This window comes from Eptesicus fuscus, chromosome 4, assembly GCF_027574615.1.
Source record: "Eptesicus fuscus isolate TK198812 chromosome 4, DD_ASM_mEF_20220401, whole genome shotgun sequence".
Taxonomy (NCBI): domain Eukaryota; kingdom Metazoa; phylum Chordata; class Mammalia; order Chiroptera; family Vespertilionidae; genus Eptesicus; species Eptesicus fuscus.
This window is the reverse complement of record NC_072476.1, coordinates 103,457,987-103,478,619: the sequence shown is the minus strand read 5'-3', so window position 1 is coordinate 103,478,619 and position 20,633 is coordinate 103,457,987. Positions and strand designations below refer to the sequence as shown.

Sequence of the window (20,633 nt, the reverse complement as noted above, 5' to 3'; positions counted from 1 at the left end):
CGGAGCCGCGCGCCTCCACTGAGACAACTGGGTGGGAAGGACTCCCCCCTGCACACTGGAGGGCTGACCAAGGGATGGTTGTCGCCCTTCGGTGAGCCAGGGCTGTGCCGTCTCCAAGGTCTGGAGCTCAGTGGGTAGGCTACAGGGTGCAGGATCTCTCCCTTGAAAACTGTGCAGAACAACTTCTGAGCACAAATGTATATCCTTGGGAACCCTCCCTAGTGAGTCTCCTGTGATTAAAACAAACAAAAGCTACTTTTCTTTAAGGATGCCAACAGCGCTGTCTCCAGCAAGTATCTGTGCAGTGAGGGGCCATCCTAACCGGAGGCAGTGGATTGCCCGTCAGAAGGAAGCCAGTCTGGGACTCAGCGAAGCCGAATCCCCAGCCTGCACCTGGTGGACACAGCCAGGCCCACAAAGCCCCAGACCGTGGCTCTGAGTAACCTGGCTCGGGGCCCAGAGAGCGCTCGAGAGACGTTTTTATGGGCTCCACAGTGAGTTCTGGGAGCCGGTAGCTGTGTCAGCGGGTGTGGAGTGTGCCCTCTTGTCTCTGGGTGGAATCCAAGGCTTTTCACTGTGGGCAAGTCAGCTGCTTCCTGATGGATGCAGAACACTCTGGGAATGCCAATCACTGGGCCATCACACCAGCGTGGCCATTAAAGGGATCATTAAGATAAGGGAACAGTTAATGCCTAGAGGAACAACATGTATTTCCCCGTGTCCCCAACTGGCACAGGCCACTTCCCTATTCCCTCCCCCAGCCTGGACAGTGGCCAAGGCCACCCATGCCTCCTTCCCAGCTCTACTCAGTGTCCCTCCCTCCTTCCCCCTCTCCCTCCCTGGCCTTCCCCACCCTGCCCAGCTGAATCCCTGCCAGCCTCCACAGGGCACCGGGACACAGACCCTGAAGTTGGCCACAGAAAGCAGTGGGCTGCCCCTCTCCGTTCCACAGCTGTCTCGGGCCTCCCCTCCGTATTTTAACCCATCACTTACTTTTAAAGGGCAGAGGTGGGGCTTCTCAGACAATGTCATTTTCCTGGGCCCAAACGGCCTTAGGGAAAGCCCTGAGATTAACCCAAAAAGCTAATGTCACATCTCCTTGGCTCCCTTTCTTTCTTTCTTTCTTTCTTTCTTTCTTTCTTTCTTTCTTTCTTTCTTCCTTCCTTCCTTCCTTCCTTCTTTCTTTCTTTCTTTCTTTCTTTCTTCATCATCACTGTTCCTTTGCTTTAAAAAATAAGTTAATTTAATTAAAAAATTTTAAAATAGATTTTTACTGATTTAAGGGAGGTAGGGAGAGATAGAAACATCAATGACGAGAGAGAATCCCTGACCTGCTACCTCCTGCACACCCCACACTGGGATCAAGCCCACAACCCGAATGGAACCGTGACCTCTTGGTTCATAGGTCGACACTCCACCACTGAGCCATGCCAGCCGGGCACCACTGCTCCTTTTCAAACACCTCTGTGCGCTCCTGTCCCCCCTCTCTGCCAGGACTCAGTCCCTGGACCCTGGGCCTTGGGCCTGGCAGGGCTTCTCATTGCCCTGTGCCCTCCGCCTGCCCTCCCTCCCCGGTCCTGCCGGCGGTGCTGCCCCTGCTGCGGCGGGGACAGCTGGAACCGGATCAGGAGGCTGAAGGGAGATATTTATGTGAGTAAACATTTGCCCAAACGCCCTAGTTTAGATAAAGCCTCGGCAGGCCGACCTTTGAGAAACAGTGAAAGGGAGTCCTAACATTTCAATGGTGCATTTTTCTGAAAAATGTTACAGAAACATATATAATGAAAACCGCTGGTCTTTGTCTCGAAAAAATAGGCTGATAGGAATGAAGAAGAGATTGATGGGATTTTTCCTGTGCTCAGTACCGTACATCCAGAGCACAGTGCACTACATTGGAGTCCCCAGACACAGGCCGCCAGGAAGCTGGCAGTTCATTGTGGCCAGATCTGATCAGTCAAGAGTAGTAGATTTAAAATCCAATTTGCATGCATGTATGTGTGAGTAGTGGGTGTGAAATTGGGCTGTTGGCTTTTACATTTTTAAAAGCAGACCAAATAAGACTCATATTTCACATCTGGTCTGGATGTAGGGAATCTTTGCAGGGTAAAGTTCAGAGAAGGAGATGGGGAGAAGGGCGTCAGCTCAGTCAAGCTTTAAGCACCTGTGCCCGGGTTTCCTAAACACAGTAGAAAACATCGCCTCCAGTCCAAACGCAGTCATCATCTCCATCTATGTGTTAGCCGCTCACTGCTTAAGTTCTCTTGGATATAATTTGTATAGATCAGTCTCCCGCATCCCCCCCCCCCTTTAAAAAATATTTTTTTTATTTATTTCAGAGAAAAAGGGAGAAGGAGAGAGCGCTTGAAACATCAAATATGAGAATCATTGATTGGCTGCCTCTTGCACGCCCCCTACTGGGGAGCGAGCTCGAAACCCGAGCATGTGCCCTTGACTGGAAATGAACCTGGGACTCTTCGGTCCACAGGCTGATGCTCTATCCACTAAGCCAAACCAGCTAGGGCCCGCATCCCTTTTTAAGGACTGATTGAAGTTTTGGTTTTCAGCATCTACAGAGCTGACTGTGTCCAGAAAACTTGCAACTCCCCAAACCCTAAAAGGTCTGTCTTCTTCCAGGAACATGCACCTTGCACCCAGACAGTGTCGCAGGTTAGGGTGAGGGGGCGACGGGTGAATGAGAGGGGCTCCGCCCCAACCGCCCCCGGGGGGATTTTCTAAGACTCTCTCATCGGACAAGAAAACGCCGCTCACAGTTGACCTCATCTGCCAGGTAAGCCAATCACTAAGACTCCTGTTCACATGAGGTTCCTTCCTGAAAATTCTTGGAGATCAAGGAATGGATCAGGAACATGCCAGTCTCTTGTAGATCCCTGGACATTCCTAGCTGAGGACAGAAATGCCTGCTCCAAATTGCTGGCAGCCCCTCTATTCTGGGAGGCACCCCCTTCCACTGGGGGCTTGGAAGCAGGCACCCCACTTACCTGCTGAGGGGCGAAGGGCAGCCCAGGCAGCCAAGGCCAGGATGGCGAGTCCCGTCTGCTGCATTCCTGCCTGTCCCGCTCAGGAGGCACCGCAGGCCAGGCTGGAAGGCCGGGAAATGGGGCTAAAGGTGTCCTTGGGTGCAGAGAAGCAGCAGAAGGAAAAGGAAGCCAGGAGGCCCCGCCCGGGGAGGTGCTCGGGAACCTATTTCTCAGGTTTCTCTCCTGGCCACCAGGCTCCTTGTTAAGGCCAGACCTGTTTTCAGCCACCGGGCTCAGGCGAGGTCCGTGGCCATCTGACAGCTGCTGAGGTTATTGTGAGTTGTGGGTGTGGGCCAGTCACTTGGAAACAATTAAAAAAATAAAATAAACTAGCTACCTGCAGAGACTCCTCCTTGGACCTATGCATCAGAATTTTGGAGCGGGGGGCCAGGAATTTGAATGTTAGAAAGCTCCCGAGGTGGTTCTGATGGACGCCTCCACGGGGAACCATTGCATCAAGAGATCTGTTTTTAAATTGCTTGTTGAAACTAAAAGTTTCTGGGGACAAGGGTGACAAGTCATAAAAAAAACATTATCTGGTGGAAAGATACGAAACCATTCAACCCCACTCTGGTCTTGGTTTGCAGCCAAATGGCCTTTCCAGTGAAGCTGTGCGTTTCCGTAGGAGAAAGTTAGCACAGGTCCAGGGGCCTCCTGCCTGTGGGCTGGGCCTGGTAGGAAGGAGCCTTGAGCAGGTGTGGGAGGTAGAGCTGTTGATCAGCTCTTATCCTCTTAAGAAAACAGATGTAACCATTCAGCCATTCATTCATTCATTCATTCATTCAGCAAAAATGTACTGAGCCCCCACCTTGCGCTGGAGACAGAGTAAGAGACGGAGAGGATGTCCCTGTCCTTCAGGAACCCAGGCTGGCGCAGGGGGGAGAGGAAGAGAACAACAATTTCAGTGTTGATTCCTGTGGCAGGTTCCACCCTTCTGTGTTCCTCTGGGTGAGTCCTTGGTTACTCTCTGGAAGTGGGGAAAATCAAGACAGGTCCTCAGACCCTGGGATTGAGGCTTCCTGGCACCCAAGTCCTCAGTTTGAAGACTTCCATTGCATTAACATTCGGAATGCAGTTCCCAAGCTGCGTGCCGGGGAACCACAGGTTTCCACAACCAACTCCTAGGGCGCTGTGGCCTGGTCTAAATGGTTGAGGGAAGCACAGGGACAGCCGTTGGACACCACACAGCTACCCCCAGTAGGTCATCTGGATCTAACTAGATGACAGGAATTAGCTGCTATGTCCTTTGGCAGCGTGGTACCGCGAAAAATCACTGAGACGTGAAGAACACCAACTGTCGGCCAAAAGTTTGGGAACCCCTGCAATACGTCATCTGTCAATTTTCCTGACACTTCCTTGTGGTTTTCTCCCCAAAGGGAACACACACAGTTTGAGGCCTTCTTCCTCTGGGCAAGGCCTTATCACCTGGGCCTCCTGCAGGGCTTTCTCTGGGGGCCTGCAGAGGGCACCCTAGGGTGGGCACTGTTCCCCTCTCTCCCCACAGCCTTCTCTCCACCACTCCAGGCTCAGTGCTCCCTCCCCCGGGGTCTGGCGCCGCCCTGGGGAAATCATTCTCAATCCTCCCCAGGCCTCTGGGAGGATTTTCCATCCCTCTGCCCAGTTATGGCTGCTCAGCACCCGGTGGAGACGTTGGGGAGGCTGCGGTCAGCTCAGCACCCCAAGATTAATTTCCATTTGCGACCCTGGTGAGAGGAGAAAGTCCTGTCTGCTCACTAACATCTCTTGGCACTGGCTTCTTGGTAACTGATAGTCTGGGGCTGCTGGGCTAAACTGGCACTGAGCATTCCACATGAACTCACAAGAAGTGGGAAATGCCCAAATGTGTTCTAACTGGGAGGCTTCTCCCCCGGCCTCTGGGACGGGGTGGGGCTGAAGTAGCTGAAGGAGGGTGGGCAGGGGAAAGCGTGTAGCCCCGCCCCACTGTGGGGACCACAGACAGGAGGCTGCGGAAGGCTGCGTGGAGGGAGCCCTCGCTCTTCCCTGGAGACTGAGCGGAGACAGCACACACTTGAGCTGGGGCTTGAATGGAGAGTTAGAGCGGCCCAGAGTCTTGTCCACCCTTAGAACATTCGTCCTTAATAGGAGGCCTGCTACATAGGAGCACCTGAAACATTTGTTTGGTGGCTGGCCGAGCCAGTGCTAGGTGAGGGCGAGTATTATATTCATCTTCACCCAAAGGAACTATGAATGCTCAATTGGCCAAGACTTTTATGAATCTAAATTTTTATTTTTTTATGGAGAATAGAAGAAGGGTTTGTATAAAGATTCAATAGTTCTACATGGAGAAGACAGAAGAGAAATACAACTATACGTGTTAATAGCAAGGGGGAAAAGAAGGACATTACGATCCCAAGATTAAACTTAACTCTGACAAGGTGAGTTGGAGGTCATTTCCCAGGAATTCGAGGAGCCCGCCCTTCCTGGGACAAGGAGCAGGGATTGTAGGCAGTGAGAGTGGGAAGGGAGCCTTGGGAGACATCTGGCCTATTTCTCATCAGCTCAGAGAGGATGAGCGACTTGTCCAAAGACCTGGGCTAGATCCCAGTCCAGGGCACGGGAGTCAAGAGAGCAGTCTCGGTGTGTGGGGTGAGGGGTGGCTTGCCAGCTCACATTAAACAAACATAACCACCACCACCAACATAAAAAGTGAAAACAAGGGTAAACAGAATAACGGCCCCCAAAGATCGCCACCCCCTAGTCCCTGGAACCTGTGAATGTGTTGCCTCACGGAGCAACAGCGGCTTTGTCCATGGGGCTAGGAACCTGGCGATGCGGCCTTTATCCTGGGTTGTCCAGGTGAGCCCAAATCATCACAGGGTCCTTAAGCCAGAGAACCTTCCCCCGCGGTGGTCGGAGGGAGACGGGCTGTGGCAGGAGGACCGGGGAGATGCAGAGTGAAAGGAAGCCGACCGGAGCACCAGCTTTGAGGGGGGGATGAGGGGCCACACGCCCAGGAATACAGGTGGCCTCTGGAAGCTGAGGGACATTCTCCCCTGGAACCAGCCCTGCTGATGCCTGATTCAGACCCGCTGAGACCCGTGTTGGATTTCACGTAGAAAGACTGCAAGATAATACATTTGTCTTGTTTTAAACCACTGAGTTTATGGTGATTTGTTACAGCAGTAAAAGCAGGGTAATAGCCCTAACTGGTTTGGCTCAGTGGATAGAGCATCGGCCTGCAGACTCAAGGGTCCCAGGTTCGATTCTGGTCAAGGGCATATACCTTGGTTGCGGGTGTGCAGGAGGGTAGTGAGTGTGCAGGAGGCAGCTGATCAATGTTTCTCTCTCATCGATGTTTCTAACTCTTTATCCCTCTCCCTTCCTCTCTGTAAAAAATCAATAAAATACATTTTTTTTAAAAAAGCAGGGTAATACAGGATACACACACACACTATAACCTCAAAGCGGGCCAAACAGCTTCCCCTCTCCCTTCCATCCTTCCTTCTCACTCTCTTGTAGTATGTTTGCCCGTTCAAAGCTCCCCGGAGGCTATTTTAATCCCATTTCACCTGGATGGATGTGTCAGGATAGGAGCATGAGGCTTGCTCAGGGCCTCGGGCCCTAGGAGTGGCAGATCCCTTTCCAGGACTGGCCCCGGGAGCGCGTGCCACTCTTCGTGAGGCCGGACTGACCAACAGCAGCCCTGTGCCAATCCACTCAGAATCCAGGGAAACGTCAGCGTCTCTGCCAGCCAAGAAACCGGGCCTGACACTGAGGCCATTGTTACAGCCGGGCAAACAGCCTGAGGTCAAGGAAGAGGGAAGCTTGGCAATTACTCATGGCTCTCCAAGAAGACAGGCCTCACGCCTACCACGGCCTCACAGCAGGGGCTCAGGATACTTGAAAAGGCTCCAGTGATTGTGTGCCATGGCCGCAGGCAGCCAGGTAAGACCACTGACATTTACAGACGTTACCCTGACTGCCCTCTGTTGTCACACTATCCGCACTTTTTTAAAATATATTTTTTATTGATTTTTTACAGAGGAAGGGAGAGGGATAGAGAGTTAGAAACATTGATGAGAGAGAAACATCGATCAGCTGCCTCCTGCACCCCTACTGGGGATGTGCCCACAACCAAGGTACATGCCCTTGACCGGAATCGAACCTGGGACCCTTGAGTCTGCAGGCCGACGCTCTATCCACTGAGCCTGACCAGTTAGGGCACTATCCGCATTTTATACGCTATTTAGCGTCACCGGAACATTTAGGGAAATTTTCTCCCTGCCTTCACTTTATGTGAGTGGATGGTATCACTGACCTGGAGCCTGGGCGAGGGGGTGGGGTTCTAATGAAATCAAATCAGTATTGAGAACAGGTGTGTGAATTCAGGGGGGTGTTTTCTTTGAAAACACATAGATGTCTGAGGAAGATCAGAGTACGTGTTCAGGTGATTATGGGGCTGATGGGATTGGACGGCTACCCAGACCTCCGAAGCAACATTCAGGAGTATCGCTGCGTAGGTAAACCCAACAGCTCCTTGCAAGGTCAGTCAAAAGGGTCCAATGCTTCAGAAACCCTTTAATTATTATCGTTATTCCTGGTACGTAAACAAATGTCAGGGGAACACATGTGGCAATGCCTTGGATTTATGCAAAGTACAAAGTAACTGTGGAGAATGATTATTCACAGGACTCTTCAGGTCAGGGAAGGCTGTGAGCTTCCTGCTGGGGCTTGGATCGAATATGGGTCTTGGAATACTCCTGGAGTCTGGGGAATAAAGTTAAGTAAGAGTCCCAGCATGTGGGTCTAATGGAGGTGGTGAATCCCAAGTGGAAACTGAGAAGCAGGTCAACAGCTTGCGGACCCACTGGGACAATCAGCCCCAGAGGCCACAGTCCAGGCCTCTGAGGAACAGTGAGTGTCAGCTGCTCACTTAGACCAGACCTGCTCCGCAGCCTGAGGACTGCACTTATTTAAATAAAATAAAAAAAAAAATATATATATATATATATATATATATATTTTTTTTTTTTTATTTTTATTGATTTCACAGAGGAAGGGAGAGGGAGATAGAAACATCAATGATGACAGAGAATCATTGATCGGCTGCCTCTTGCACGCCCCCTACTGGGGATGGAGCCAACAGAATCGAAACGTGACTTCCTGGTTCATAGGTTGGTGCTCAAACACTGAGCCATACCAGTGGGGCAAGGGCTGCACTTACGATAGAAAAATGGGAATACCTACTTTACAAATATGGGCCCATTCTGCTCCACTGCTGGTTTTTACTTTTTCATGCAGATAATTTTGCATACATTACAGGGGGCTACTTCACCCATTAGTATTCCACTGCTTGTACCATCAGTTAGGTGCTAACTCTCTAGTTAAAGACTTTTAAGTGGTTTTTGTTTGCTTGTTTGTTTTTCATTTTAAGCAGCCAAAAAAAGTCTTTTTCCTTTGTATATGTACCTGTTTAGTTCTTTAGAATAAATCCCTAGAGTTGGAATTTGGAATTTCTGGGTAAAATGGCTTAAAAACACATTACCAAATTCCCTCTGCAAGAAAAGTATGAGTTTGTTGTCATACCAACAATGCCCATATGCTTACACTCTGCCAACACTGAATGTTATCTATCTTTCTAAAGTTTGCCAAACTGAGAATCAAAACAACTCATTGCTGTTTTCTCTTACATTTTAATTAGATTCAGTGCTTTGGGGTTTACATTTAAATAAAGGTTTATTTCTATAACATCATTACAATAGTTATAATAACTTGCAATAATTAGAAATAAGCATTTCTTGATGTCTCGAGGCAAAAAGTACCTAATAACAAAATAATATCTGTAAATTCATAACAAAACTAAATCAAAATCCACCCCTTACCACATTCTTAACATATTTCACTAGGATTAAATACAGTATGTCTTTTATCACATGAAACGGACATTAAAAAAATATAGTAACCGTTTGTGAAGAGAAGTGGCAAACAGCGTTTCTCAGGAGAGCCTAAGACTAAGAATATTCATCATTGTGGAATGACTTATAAGCTAGTCTGCATCAAGGCAAAATAATAACTAGATTTCTCTGAGGTCCTGTGTCAGTACAATTTCGTGTTCGGTGAGTCACATAATGAGGAGAGGGAGTCAGTAATTAGGAAAAGAAACTCCTTATGGGCTATGGCTTCATGACTGGAGTCCGGAGGAGAAATCCTGGGAAAACAAACACAAACGAGGTACAAGCCAACTTTCCATCTCAAGTATTGACACGAACTCCTTCACTAAGAAAGGAACACAATGGCAGCTGGGAATGGGAAGTTGGTTGTTATATTTCTAGACGCTGCAGCCACAGCTTTAGGACAAGAACCATTTCTGATGGCAGAGGTAAGAACAGAGCTAACCCACACTTACAATCTGCAGTTACTGTAGAAGCAGAGAGTCGTGGTCAAAGTGAACTCCCATTCTCATAGGAAGGTAGAACAACCCCCAAAGCCGATGTGGCATTCTTAAATAAGGCCCTATGTTTTAAAGACATTCCTTTGCCTAACATGGAGAATGAAAAAAAAAGAATTTTATAATTTAGTCAGGAAAAGTCGTACAAGATATATGCTTTATGTCCCCGGGTTTCTGAAATCATTCAAATTTACCCCCACAATATAATATTTACGATTAAACCAACCAAATTGCCACAATGATTGCTCTCAAAAGATAATAACAGATTATAAGGTCTAGTGCAGTGGTCGGCAAACCGCGGCTCTCGAGCCACATGCGGCTCTTTGGCCCCTTGAGTGTGGCTCTTCCACAAAATACCACATGTGGGTGCGATTGAAACTTCGTGGCCCATGAGCAGAAGTCGGTTTTCGGCCTGGGCGAGTCTATTTTGAAGAGGTGGCGTTAGAACACTCAAGGGGCCAAAGAGCCGCAGTTTGCCGACCACTGGTCTAGTGGATTGTAAAATATAATAGAATGCAGTCAGTTGGTTTTAACAACAACAAAAAACACTACAGCAAGCATATCAAACTCGAGGTCGGTGGGCCGCATCCCTTGTCATGCGGCCCACCGACCACGAGTTTGACATGCTTGCACTACAGAGCTTGAACCATGATAACAATTTACAGAACTGTTTAACTTAATGAGAAAAACCTGCTGGATCAGTAAGGTATTGCTGCATCATTTCTCAGAGAGGAAGGCACACAGTCACTAGCAAGAAAAATCACAAAATGTGTAAGCAAATACCAAGACAGCAGATGGTGCACGTGTGCAAACAAAAGCGGTGCCTCTGGGGCCCTGGCTTTTATATCAAAGTAACATGACACGCTGCAGATGTAAAACTCACAGCAACCCAATTCCCTTCGCTAATACAGGCTGGCCATTTTTAACAGACAACCAATCTAGAAGAATAAAAGGAAAAATCAAATTTTCTAGAACAGTTTTATTTTCAGAAAAGCTGTTTTGTCTCTCAGTATTGGGCAGATTTTTTAAAAAACTGTTTAACTGGTATAATATTTTAGAGGAGTGTATAAAGAAATTGACAGCAACTAAAACAATTTTAATGACACATCCAGGAGGTCACATTCAAAATGACATTACTGGTAAGTTATTTTTTGTGTGTGAATTCAAATTCTATATTATGAGCCAAGTAGCAATACTTTGTTCATGTTAATTCTTAGCAAATATTTTGTTAAATTTAGTTAGGTTTTTCAAAACAGTTAAAACCCTAACACATGAGATTTTTGGGCAAAGATACTGACATAATAATACTTCAGGAAGATGTTACTATAACTGACATATTGCAATAATTTCCTAAAGTGATTTCTGAGACAACTAGGGGCCCAGTGCACAAATTCGTGTACCTTGAAAGGAACTGTGGGCCGCGAGGCTGTGGTGGGCACAGGGGCAGGTCTCGGCTCATCCTCTGCACCCCTGCCCGGCCCCTCCCGCCATGGCCCCTGGTCCCGGCTGCCGGCAGCCACTCCCATGCGCTGATGGCACCAGCCCTGCTCGCACCCGCTGCTGGCACCAGCCCCACTCACTCTGCGCCATCAGCAGGTGCAAGCGGAGCCGGTGCCATCAGTGGATGCGAGTGGCGGCTGCTGCCCTGATCGCCCCTCAGGAGCAGGGGGAGGTGGAGAAGCCCTCAGGGGTGACTGGGGCTGGCAGTCACTGCTCGCACCCGCTGACGGTGCTGAGCGATGGGGACTCGCGCCCGGCGCCGGCAGTGGGTGTGAGCGGTGGCTCTAGCATTAGCAGCAGGTGCAAGCGGGGCCAGTGCCAGCAATGGTGCCAGCAGCGGGTGCGAGCGCCGGGTGGGACCGCGGCGCGCGGGAGCAAAGAATTTTCAGTAACCACCAGAGGCTCGTCCCGATGACAGCGACTGGTGCCCTGCCTTGGTCTGGCGCCCCTGCTCACCTGCCATGTTCCACGCGCACCCCCTGGTAGTCAGCACACATCATAGCGACCGGTTGTTCAGTTGTTCCACCATTCAGTCTATTTGCATATTAGGGTTTTATATATATAGATAACCTAGATCTAATCTTGGTTACTGCCTTTTATGAATGTCATAATAATTTCAGCACAACTGCACTGGTGCTGATCCTGTCAGTAACCACAACTCACCAAAGCACTTGGCAATTCCACTCCCGTCGGGGTCCACACAGATGGGTAGAAGGAAGTGTTAGCATTCACTATACTAGTACATCTTACTCACGGTCTCATTAACTTTGGCCTTTTCACTGTTTCAGTATCTCAGGAAAAAGAGGATCCAAACATCATGCTAATCTTCCACAAACTATTCACCCTAAAATTTGAACTATTTTTCATCAGGAAATCAATTACCTTAAAACTCTACTTCCAGAAAACTTAACTGGATGTTAATCTAATCAAGCTATTAGTAAAGCCAGATACACAGAAGAAACAATAAAAATAGAAATGGAATAAATGGAACTCTAATACTGCATGAAACTGTTACAGAGAAAAAACAGAATTACAACAAACATATCATTTTAAAAAATTGTACATGCCTCCTGAGCAAGAGGATTCAGGAATTATAGTAATTAATATAAGTACCTAATATGTTTTCTAAAATTCCCTTTAATATTGGATATCCTTAATTATCAATGTCCAAACCATTTGTTTCTCTGAGGCACTGCATGGTTACCTCAGACATCAATACGAATTCCGTGTTTTGAAGACATCACCTGTCTTGTCCCTGTTAAATACATGACCATGGAACAGATGTGAGGTAAAGATGCTGTGCTTACGACATAAAGCCAGAGTGGCAAGGGAGGAGTTTTTCCAAATGGGCACAGCCACAGGCCGTGACGAAGGCCGTCTCGGATATGGTGTGAGGTCCAGGAAATGAAGACCATCCAGGGAAGGAAGCACCAGGAGTCTTTGAGCTTGAAGAGGTGCATGGTACACTTGAGGGTCAGAACCACGGCGGGTATCACCGTAGAGCAGTGAAGGAAGGGTCTTCGTGGAAGAGTCAAAGCAGCCTGTGGGGAGGGCGGGGAAGCAATACCTCTATCATTTCCTTCTTGGCAAACAACATTTTATACACGCTTCTTAATACTCTAGAATATTCTCCTGCCTGGACAGGGTGGCACAGTGGTTGAGTGTCAACCTATGAACCAGGATGTCACCAGTTTGATTCCGGGTCAGGGTACATGCCCAGGTTGTGGGCTCAATCCCCAGTAGGGGGCGTGCAGGAGGCAGCCGATCAATGATGCTTCTCTCTCATAGACATTTCTCTCTATCCCTTTCCCTTCATCTCTCTCTAAAAATCAATAAAACCCATATTAAATCCTAAATGTATAAGGTTTGTGTAATTTTGGAGTTTTAAAGAATTGTCTGGGGCCTCTAAGAGTGTTGCAAAAAAAAAAAAAATCTCACAACCAAATAAAATGTTCTTCAATTAATAAAGGCACAAGAGGGGAATATTTTTGTAGTAATCACTTTATATTAGCTTTGAATACTTTCAGAATTTATTTACAACATTTAGAAATATTGTATTATTTTAAATAAGTATTCTAAAGTTGAATTAAATAAACTTCAGTAAAATCTCTAAACCATTGCAAAAAAAAGGTAACAAATGAAAAATTCAGACTCAACCCCTGAATGAGCTGAGTAAGACTTTGTTCCCACGCAGTCTAAAGGCTAATTTGCAACTAGGTAAGATTGCCTAAATCTGAATCAACCACACATCCTCAAAAACATTACAGAACAGGATAAATAAAACCTCATTCAGCACACACAGAAGTCAGAGAATGCTCAAACTTCAACTACTCTAAAGTATTAAACACCAAATCATGAGCTCTCTCTCTCATACTCCCACCACGAGCCAGGAAAGACTGAAGAAAGATGAGAACAGGAGACTGATCTAAAATGGTCACTACAGCTCTAGCTGGTTTGGCTCAGTGGATAGAGCGTCGGTCGGCCTGTGGACTGAAGGGTCCCAGATTCGATTCCAGTCAAGGGCATGTACCTTGGTTGCAGGCTCAATCCCTGGCCCTGGTGGGGGCATGTGCAGGAGGCAACCAATCAATGTGTCTCTCTCACGTTGATGATTCTCTGTCCCTCCCACTCCCTTCCACTCTCTCTAAAAATCAATGGGAAAATATCTTCAGGTGAGGATTAACAACAATAAATATAAAATAATAAAATTACCACTACAAAGAGAAAGGACAACCTATGTACGAGAATACTGAAAAGGGTCCCGTTGGTCCGAGCACTGACCACAGAGAAAGGATTGAAAAGTGTGCATGATTCGAGGCTTGGAAAGGCACTGGTTCTGGGGATGAAGATGGTGACAAGAAAGGGAGCGGTAACCATTAGAGACTGGGGGAGGGGGTGGGAGTGGGGAGGAGGGAGAAAATAGCAAAGAAAAATATTTAAGTATCTATAAAAAAAAACATTAGAGGGCACAATCCTCCCCCACATTAAAAAATAGTCATCCATTAAAGAGACTGCAACTTGTCACGCTGCTAAATCAGACTCTGGAAACTGGGAACCGTGTAACCCCTGCTTAAAACAGTATTCTTTAACCCAGTCCTACCGACGGAATAGCACAGAGTTTACTCTACATTCCTCTTCCTTCTCCCTTCCCCTCCACGTTTTTGGTTATTTTATTTCTAATCTGTCAGAACACATAACTTTTCTGCATGATTATTCGATTTTTGTCTCCATCTTCGTTTGTAAGCTCTCCACGCACAGAATATCACGCTCCCCAACAGCAGGGGCCGAGGAGGCCTTTGGTAGTCGCTGCCTGGCGCTTAGGCTCCGTGTGTGCACATCCTGGGAAGTCTGTTTACACTAACAGATACTGAAGAAGAAATGGGAGATTTCTGCTGCTTGGCTGATTTCTAAAATAACAATGCAGACTTTTTACTCATAGAAAAACAATGACTAATGAAAGAAGAAGAGGACATAATCATGAAATTATAGAAGTAAAAATAGATCACTTAAAAATAGAAGTAAAAATAGATACCAAAAATGAGTATCATACATATTTATTCTGTTTTGATATTTATTTACTGATGATCATATACAATCTTATGGTGAATGTGAAAGCATTTTAATACTTCACTCAAAAATAGGTTCAATAAGGGGGCTGGGTGATAAAAATGGTGAAGGGATTAAAAATATATATATATATAAATAACACATGGACACAGACAGCAGGATGGTGCTAGCCGGAGGGACAGGGGTGGGGGGATGGGGAAGAGGGCAAAGGCAGGAAAATGGGGATGGCAAGAGGCTTTGCTTTGGGCGACAGGCGCACGAGGCAGTGTGCAGATGACGCTTTGTTGAGTTGTATAGTTGAAACCTGTATGGTTTTGTCACGCCAATAAACTCAATAAAAAATAAGTGTATTACTTAAAACAAAAAGGACCAATATCAGCACGATGCTATACTTTACGGGCACGATCTCATTTAATTCTACTAACAATCCCGTGGGTCAGGGGTTATTTTACAAAGAGGAAATGGAGACTTAGGAGGCTAAGTAACTTCCCCATGTTGTGGATTTGGTGGCAGAGCTGGGGTTGATACTAGGTCTGCCTCACCCTCTGGCTTGTATTCTTAGCGCCATGGCTTCTAAATGAACCAAAGAATAAATACAGCATATGGCCCAAATAGCTTAACCCTTTGCACTCGCTTGCTTTTTTCTCGATTCCTTTATTCTAATGCTAACCGTGTCGAGCGACACTCGACATCCGAGTGCAAAAGGTTAAAACTTACAATAAAGTAGTTAAATTCTCGATGAATGCATTTATGAACCATACTTTTCATAATGCTTCATAGCTTATCCCAATCTCTAACCATTATTGTTAACTATTTGCTAAGGTGTGTCATTTAATATGCTCATTTAATCCTCACAACAGCCCTTTGAGGTAATTAACGTTATAATACACATTTTACAGATGGGGAAATTGCGATTTAGAGAAGTCAAGGTGTGCTAACATTACATCCTAGGATTCAAACTCAGGTCTTCTGACCCCAATCTTGTGCTGCCTCCGCTTACAGCAAAAAAGTTAAAACTAGTCTTTAACCGGGGATTACTGATTCAATACTGGTTAAGTCTCTAAACAAGTAAGACAACCTCTGAGAAATCCCTCGTACAGTACTTGGCACAGAACAGGAAGAAGCAATCAGTTATCCTTTGCTCGACAAAGACCTGCGGAACACTTAGGAGGTAAGCCAGGAACTGTTCTAAGCCAGGGGGAGCCAAGCAAAGTCCTTCCTCTATGAGTTTATATTTCTTTCCTTGACGTTTACAGGTCATAAACATGTAAAAGGTAGGCGAATCTGTTGACACTGAGAAAATATTATCTGAACTGCTAGTTTAAGCTTAGTTCATTTGCAAGACTAATAGTCACTGTCTGGCTAAACCCCCGACGCCTTAGTGAAATGCCTCCATTTCTCCACAAGGGACTGGGCCCTAATCAGCCCGTGGAAATGCACACCTTTGGCTCCAAGAGGGACTCAGGGAATGAATCCATTAAAGTCATTCCCCAGGGGTGGAATCACCTTTGTTTTGTTTGTTTGTTTGTTTTTTAAATAGTTTACTGAGTTTTAGAGAAAGAGGGAGAAGAGAGAAACACTGTTGTGAGAGCGCAGCTGCCTCCTGCATGCCCCCCCAACGGAGATTCTGGAATCATCTGAAAGCCACTCAACTGCTATGGAGCAGCGGTAAACCAGCGGTCACCCACCTTTCAGACCTCAGGGACCACCAGTGGTCCGTGGACCACCGGCTGGCGACCACTGGGAGCATGCAGATCTGCATGCTGAACGATAAAACATGAAGAATATGGGGGAATGTAAGTATGGTCGAAGACAGAACACACTAACACAGACCCCACGGTCTATGCATACCGTCAAATAGTATGTAGTGGTCACAAAAGTTGGATTAATGGGCTTTCTTATTTTACATTTTTTAATCCTCACCAGAGGATATGTTTTTACTGATTTTTTGGAGAGAGAGGAAGGGAGGGAGAGAGAAAGGAAGGGAGAGAAAGGGAGAGAGGGAGAAAGAAACGTTGATCAGTTGCCTCCTGTACATGCCTGGACTGGGGATTGAACCTGCAACATAGGTATGTGTCCTGACCAGGAATCGAACCTGCCACCTTTTGGTGTACAGGATGACACTCTAACGAACTGAACCACTCGGCCAGGGCTGGGCTTTCTTATTTTAAAACAAGGTCAGTCTTCTCTAGTTCTAACTAAAACGATGCTGCAAAGTTGGGTATAATGGTGCTAACAAAATCAAAGGAAAATTAAACAGATATGCCTCTTACCTTTAAAGATAGGGACCTAGCTTGTAAAAAGTGGTCTACGTCAATAACAGAGGCTAAAAATCCAGCTAGAAAGATTTCTCTCAAGTCAGTCTTCTTCTTGATTCCAATGACTATTGCCCAGGACCACATGCCAATCACACCATGCACTGCATTATCGGAGAGGGCGCGAAGCCAGGCATTTTGCTGAATTATGGAAAACTGCAGAAGTCTGTCAGCTACGAGGCAGAATATCCCCAGACCGAGGCTGGAGAGCAGAGACTGAGCGCTACAAGACTGGAGTAAAGCCTGGGTCTTCTCGGCCTCGGAGGCCATCACAAACAGCGTGTCAGTGCACATGAAAAGCCATCAGGAAATGAGCCACTTATTCTTGCTGACATTCCCAGTCACCCTGAAATAGAAAGGAACAAACACACGAATGCATATTATGGGCTGCCATACAATATCTAAACAAAACATCATCAGCAATAATTTTATAAATAGAAAACCAAGTTGTAAAAACTGGTATTTCTTTTTTTAAATTACTGTAATTTTATTTTTTTCTAACTTTATTGAGATATAATCAATCTAGTACATGGTGTAAGTTTAAGGCATACAATTGTAATGATTTAATATACATAATGTGAAGTGACTACCACAGTAAGGTTAGTTAACACATCCATCAGCTTACATAGTCGACTTTCCTTATGTGTGGTGAGATCATTAAAGATTAATTATATATAATAAGCTATGTGGCCCAAAGATGATAGTTTCGTAGGAAAAGCAGGTTAGACGGTGGTAATGTGTAGCACGGGAAATTTAAGGAAGCCCACTGACTCTAATGTATTACTTTGAGGTCATCTATCTCTCAGAAATGTTTACTGCCCGTTAGTGGGCATCCATTGTCTATGTACCCAGCAACTACCTTCCATACTTTCTCTGATATCAGCCCCTTCCTTTGGGCAAAACTGCTCATCACGATATTTTACTGCCAAAAATAACAACAGACTTCATGTAAAAGGAACAAATTGAAAACAAGAAAGAGATCATGAAGATGAAAATCCTGATTGCCCAACTAAAAGGTTAACAGAAGCAATGCATATTAAATGAATGCTTCAAAAACCACAAGTGAATAGGAACATTTTCAAAGAATATTCCCAAAGCTTGAGTTGGGTATTGAAAGAAAAATAAATTTAAAAAATAAAGAGAAAACACTTTAAGAGTATTTAAGCCCCTCCCTCCCCAAGGTGATCTGCAAAAGAGAATGAGATTAACATCAACAATACCAAAATATTGTGAGTTACAGAGTTCTGAGAGAAAAAGGATCATTACTGTAGGATTCTAAACGTAACTAAATTATGGGAATTATGTCACAATCATGGATTTTAAGAGTTTTCCCTTAGAAATTATCTCACCTAGGTACAATTTCTTGGGAAAGAATTGAGGAACAGGACTCTAAATCTCTAGGGAGAGGGGAGTGGGAAAAAGAAAACTCGATTAATACAGCAAAACAGAAAAGGGAAAAAAGCAAACAAGAAAATGTTACCACCCCCATCAAAGAAAAGCAATTGGAGCCACACATATCAAACACAAATACCACAATAAATGTGAATGTCTTAAATTTCTCTAGTAAGAGACAGATTGAGCCCTGGCCAGGTAGCTCGGTTGGTTAGAGTATTGTCCCAAGATGCCAAGGTTACTGGTTGGATCCCAGGTCAGGGCACATACAAGAAGCAACCAATGAATGTACCAGTCAATGGAACAACAAATATATATATATTTTCTTTCTTTCTCCTTTCCTCTCTCTGAAATCGATTAAAAAGGGGGGAGGGGTAGATGGAGACAAAAGGAAATATCTTCTGTTTTAAGCCTCTGAGTTTTGGAGTAATTCATTATGCAGCAGTAGATAACAAAAAGTTGCTATTTTTAAAAGGTATGGTCCCAGAAACAGACAATTCTGACATCTATTCCTCTCCAACTATTGGTGCAGATATTGAGATTCTCAGTATGAGATAAATTTAATAAGCGTACTTCCTCTTATTTATTGTCTCTGACCAGGACACCTAAGTGACCCATTTTTATTCTTACCCCTTTCTAATTCCTGCTCCTCCCCCTACAAATAAAATGGATTCCAGGAGCCTCCTAAACTGTAAAAGAGCCTTCTGTTTATTTTACATGCTCACTTGGGGCGGAGGGGGGGGGGGGGTTCCTTAAGAGTAGTAATTAAAATTTTCTTTTAAACCTGTCATGCATGAAATCTAATGTGCTGAGGTGCTTAATAAATATTTCATTATTATATTAATAAATAAAAGGGATAAGCAGGTCAGCAATCCTCAGCCTAAAACTAAAGATATTAATTGGATAGGACTTCTCTACCATAATAGCCAGTTGCCACATCACACATTTCTCTCTCTGACTTGTAGGAGCCACTTTCCGAAATGGCCAAACTGCCCATTACGGTAAAATGCCATCAATTATGGGGCCTTCAAAGTATATATCGCAGTAATCTTCCCTTCCCTTAACTCCACAAACACATAATTAGCAGTTACTTTAATTATACACTGTTATGTACTGTCAATAACTTCTTAGACATATTTCTGCCAAATCAGAGCTAATAAAACAAAACAAAAAAAAGAAAACAAATCAGAGCTAACAGATTCCCAATGTAAATATCATCTTCTACTTCACCCCCTTCTTCTCCCCAATCACATTTGCAAAAGCCCCAAGTAAAAGCACAACCTAAAATGGGAAAACTGTCTTTATTATGTTTTACAAGTAAGTCCTCTTCACCGAACTGGAGTTGCTGCGAAGCTTATATTTCTTTAATGCGACAACACCCAGAAGAGATGCCAAATCGAACGCAGCTCAATTGCAAAGCAAGGAAACACAAAGGGTGCTCACTTGCACGGAAACTTTCAGAGCCCGCATATAACATGTTTAGAGCCTATGACCATGACGAATAAAACATACAATTCCATATTTCAACTTGATTCCCAAAGTCATCCTTTCATCAGGTGGGTGCGATGCGGTAACTGCTAACATGTGGATTAAGAAATAGGGCAGGAAGCCGCGGCGTCTGCGGGGAAGGGGCCATGTCACACTCGTCGCCTCCACGCCTCCAAGGATCCGGGGGCGACAGGGGCTCTGCCGCCAGGTAAGGAGGGCAATGGGCAGCTCTATCAGACCCGGGGACCCCCGGCTCCCCGCCCGGGGCCAGGGAAACGCCAGGGGCGCGGAGCCTAGGCAAGGGATGGGCTCCTGGGGGACCTAGAAGGGGCGACGAAGCCGGAGGGCGCTGCGCGCAGGTCCCGGCCCCGGCCGCCGGCCACCCCGCAGGCTCTCGGGTCCGCGCGCCGGCCGCACCCGCACGCCCTCCCCATCTGGAACCTGGACCGTCCAGACTTCAGGCTCAGGTGGTCCCCGCCTCGGGCCTCCCACCGGAGGACGAAGTTTCGCAGCGTCCCTCGCAACCCCCTCCCAACCGGTCGCACGCCGCAGCGCAGCCGCACCCACCCTCGGCTCTCGCGGCGGAAGCCGCCGCATGAATGGAAGCCCCGCCCCTCCACCCCCCCTTCGCCGGGACCATAGAGACGCCGGCGCGGCCAGAGCGGCTCCTGCCCACGCGCCGCCGAGAGCACGCCGGGATACGGCGCCAATCTGCGCCCCTGGAGCCGTGGTTCGAATGCGCTCTGGTGGAGGGACTGGGGACCTCGAGTTCTTGCCCGCCCTGTCCCCCTAGAAGGAGACCTGTAGGACGACGGGGTGAGAAGTGACCAGTGCCTGTCGGTTCCTTCTGTCGAACCTGGATTCGTTTTCGGTTTAGCCGGCGCCGTGCCGCGGACCTGAGTGGCGGCCGGGAGGCCGGGCCGC

The 20,633-nt window shown here is 46.5% G+C and overlaps 1 protein-coding gene across 6 annotated transcripts; it reads right to left on the bottom strand.

Annotated features, from left to right (window-relative positions):
* Positions 1 to 8,678: 8,678 nt before the first annotated feature.
* On the bottom strand, positions 8,679 to 20,486 carry TMEM267 (transmembrane protein 267). 6 transcript variants are annotated; one of them, XR_008555904.1, is made up of 4 exons: positions 19,503 to 20,270; positions 16,788 to 17,175; positions 10,231 to 12,488; positions 8,679 to 9,537 (listed from the first exon to the last, which is right to left on the bottom strand). XR_008555904.1 is itself a non-coding variant. In XM_054715284.1 (4 exons), exons 2-4 carry the CDS (start codon positions 17,121 to 17,123, stop codon positions 9,520 to 9,522), a joined length of 588 nt encoding a protein of 195 aa, XP_054571259.1. In that variant the 5' UTR covers positions 17,124 to 17,175; positions 19,503 to 20,270; the 3' UTR covers positions 8,679 to 9,519. The 6 variants fall into 6 exon arrangements, 4 of the variants coding, with proteins under 4 accessions (XP_054571259.1, XP_054571258.1, XP_054571257.1 ...); XM_054715284.1 differs by having other exon boundaries at positions 12,255 to 12,488; XM_054715283.1 differs by lacking the exon at positions 8,679 to 9,537 and adding an exon at positions 20,277 to 20,486 and having other exon boundaries at positions 10,068 to 12,488; positions 19,503 to 19,839.
* Positions 20,487 to 20,633: the final 147 nt, after the last annotated feature.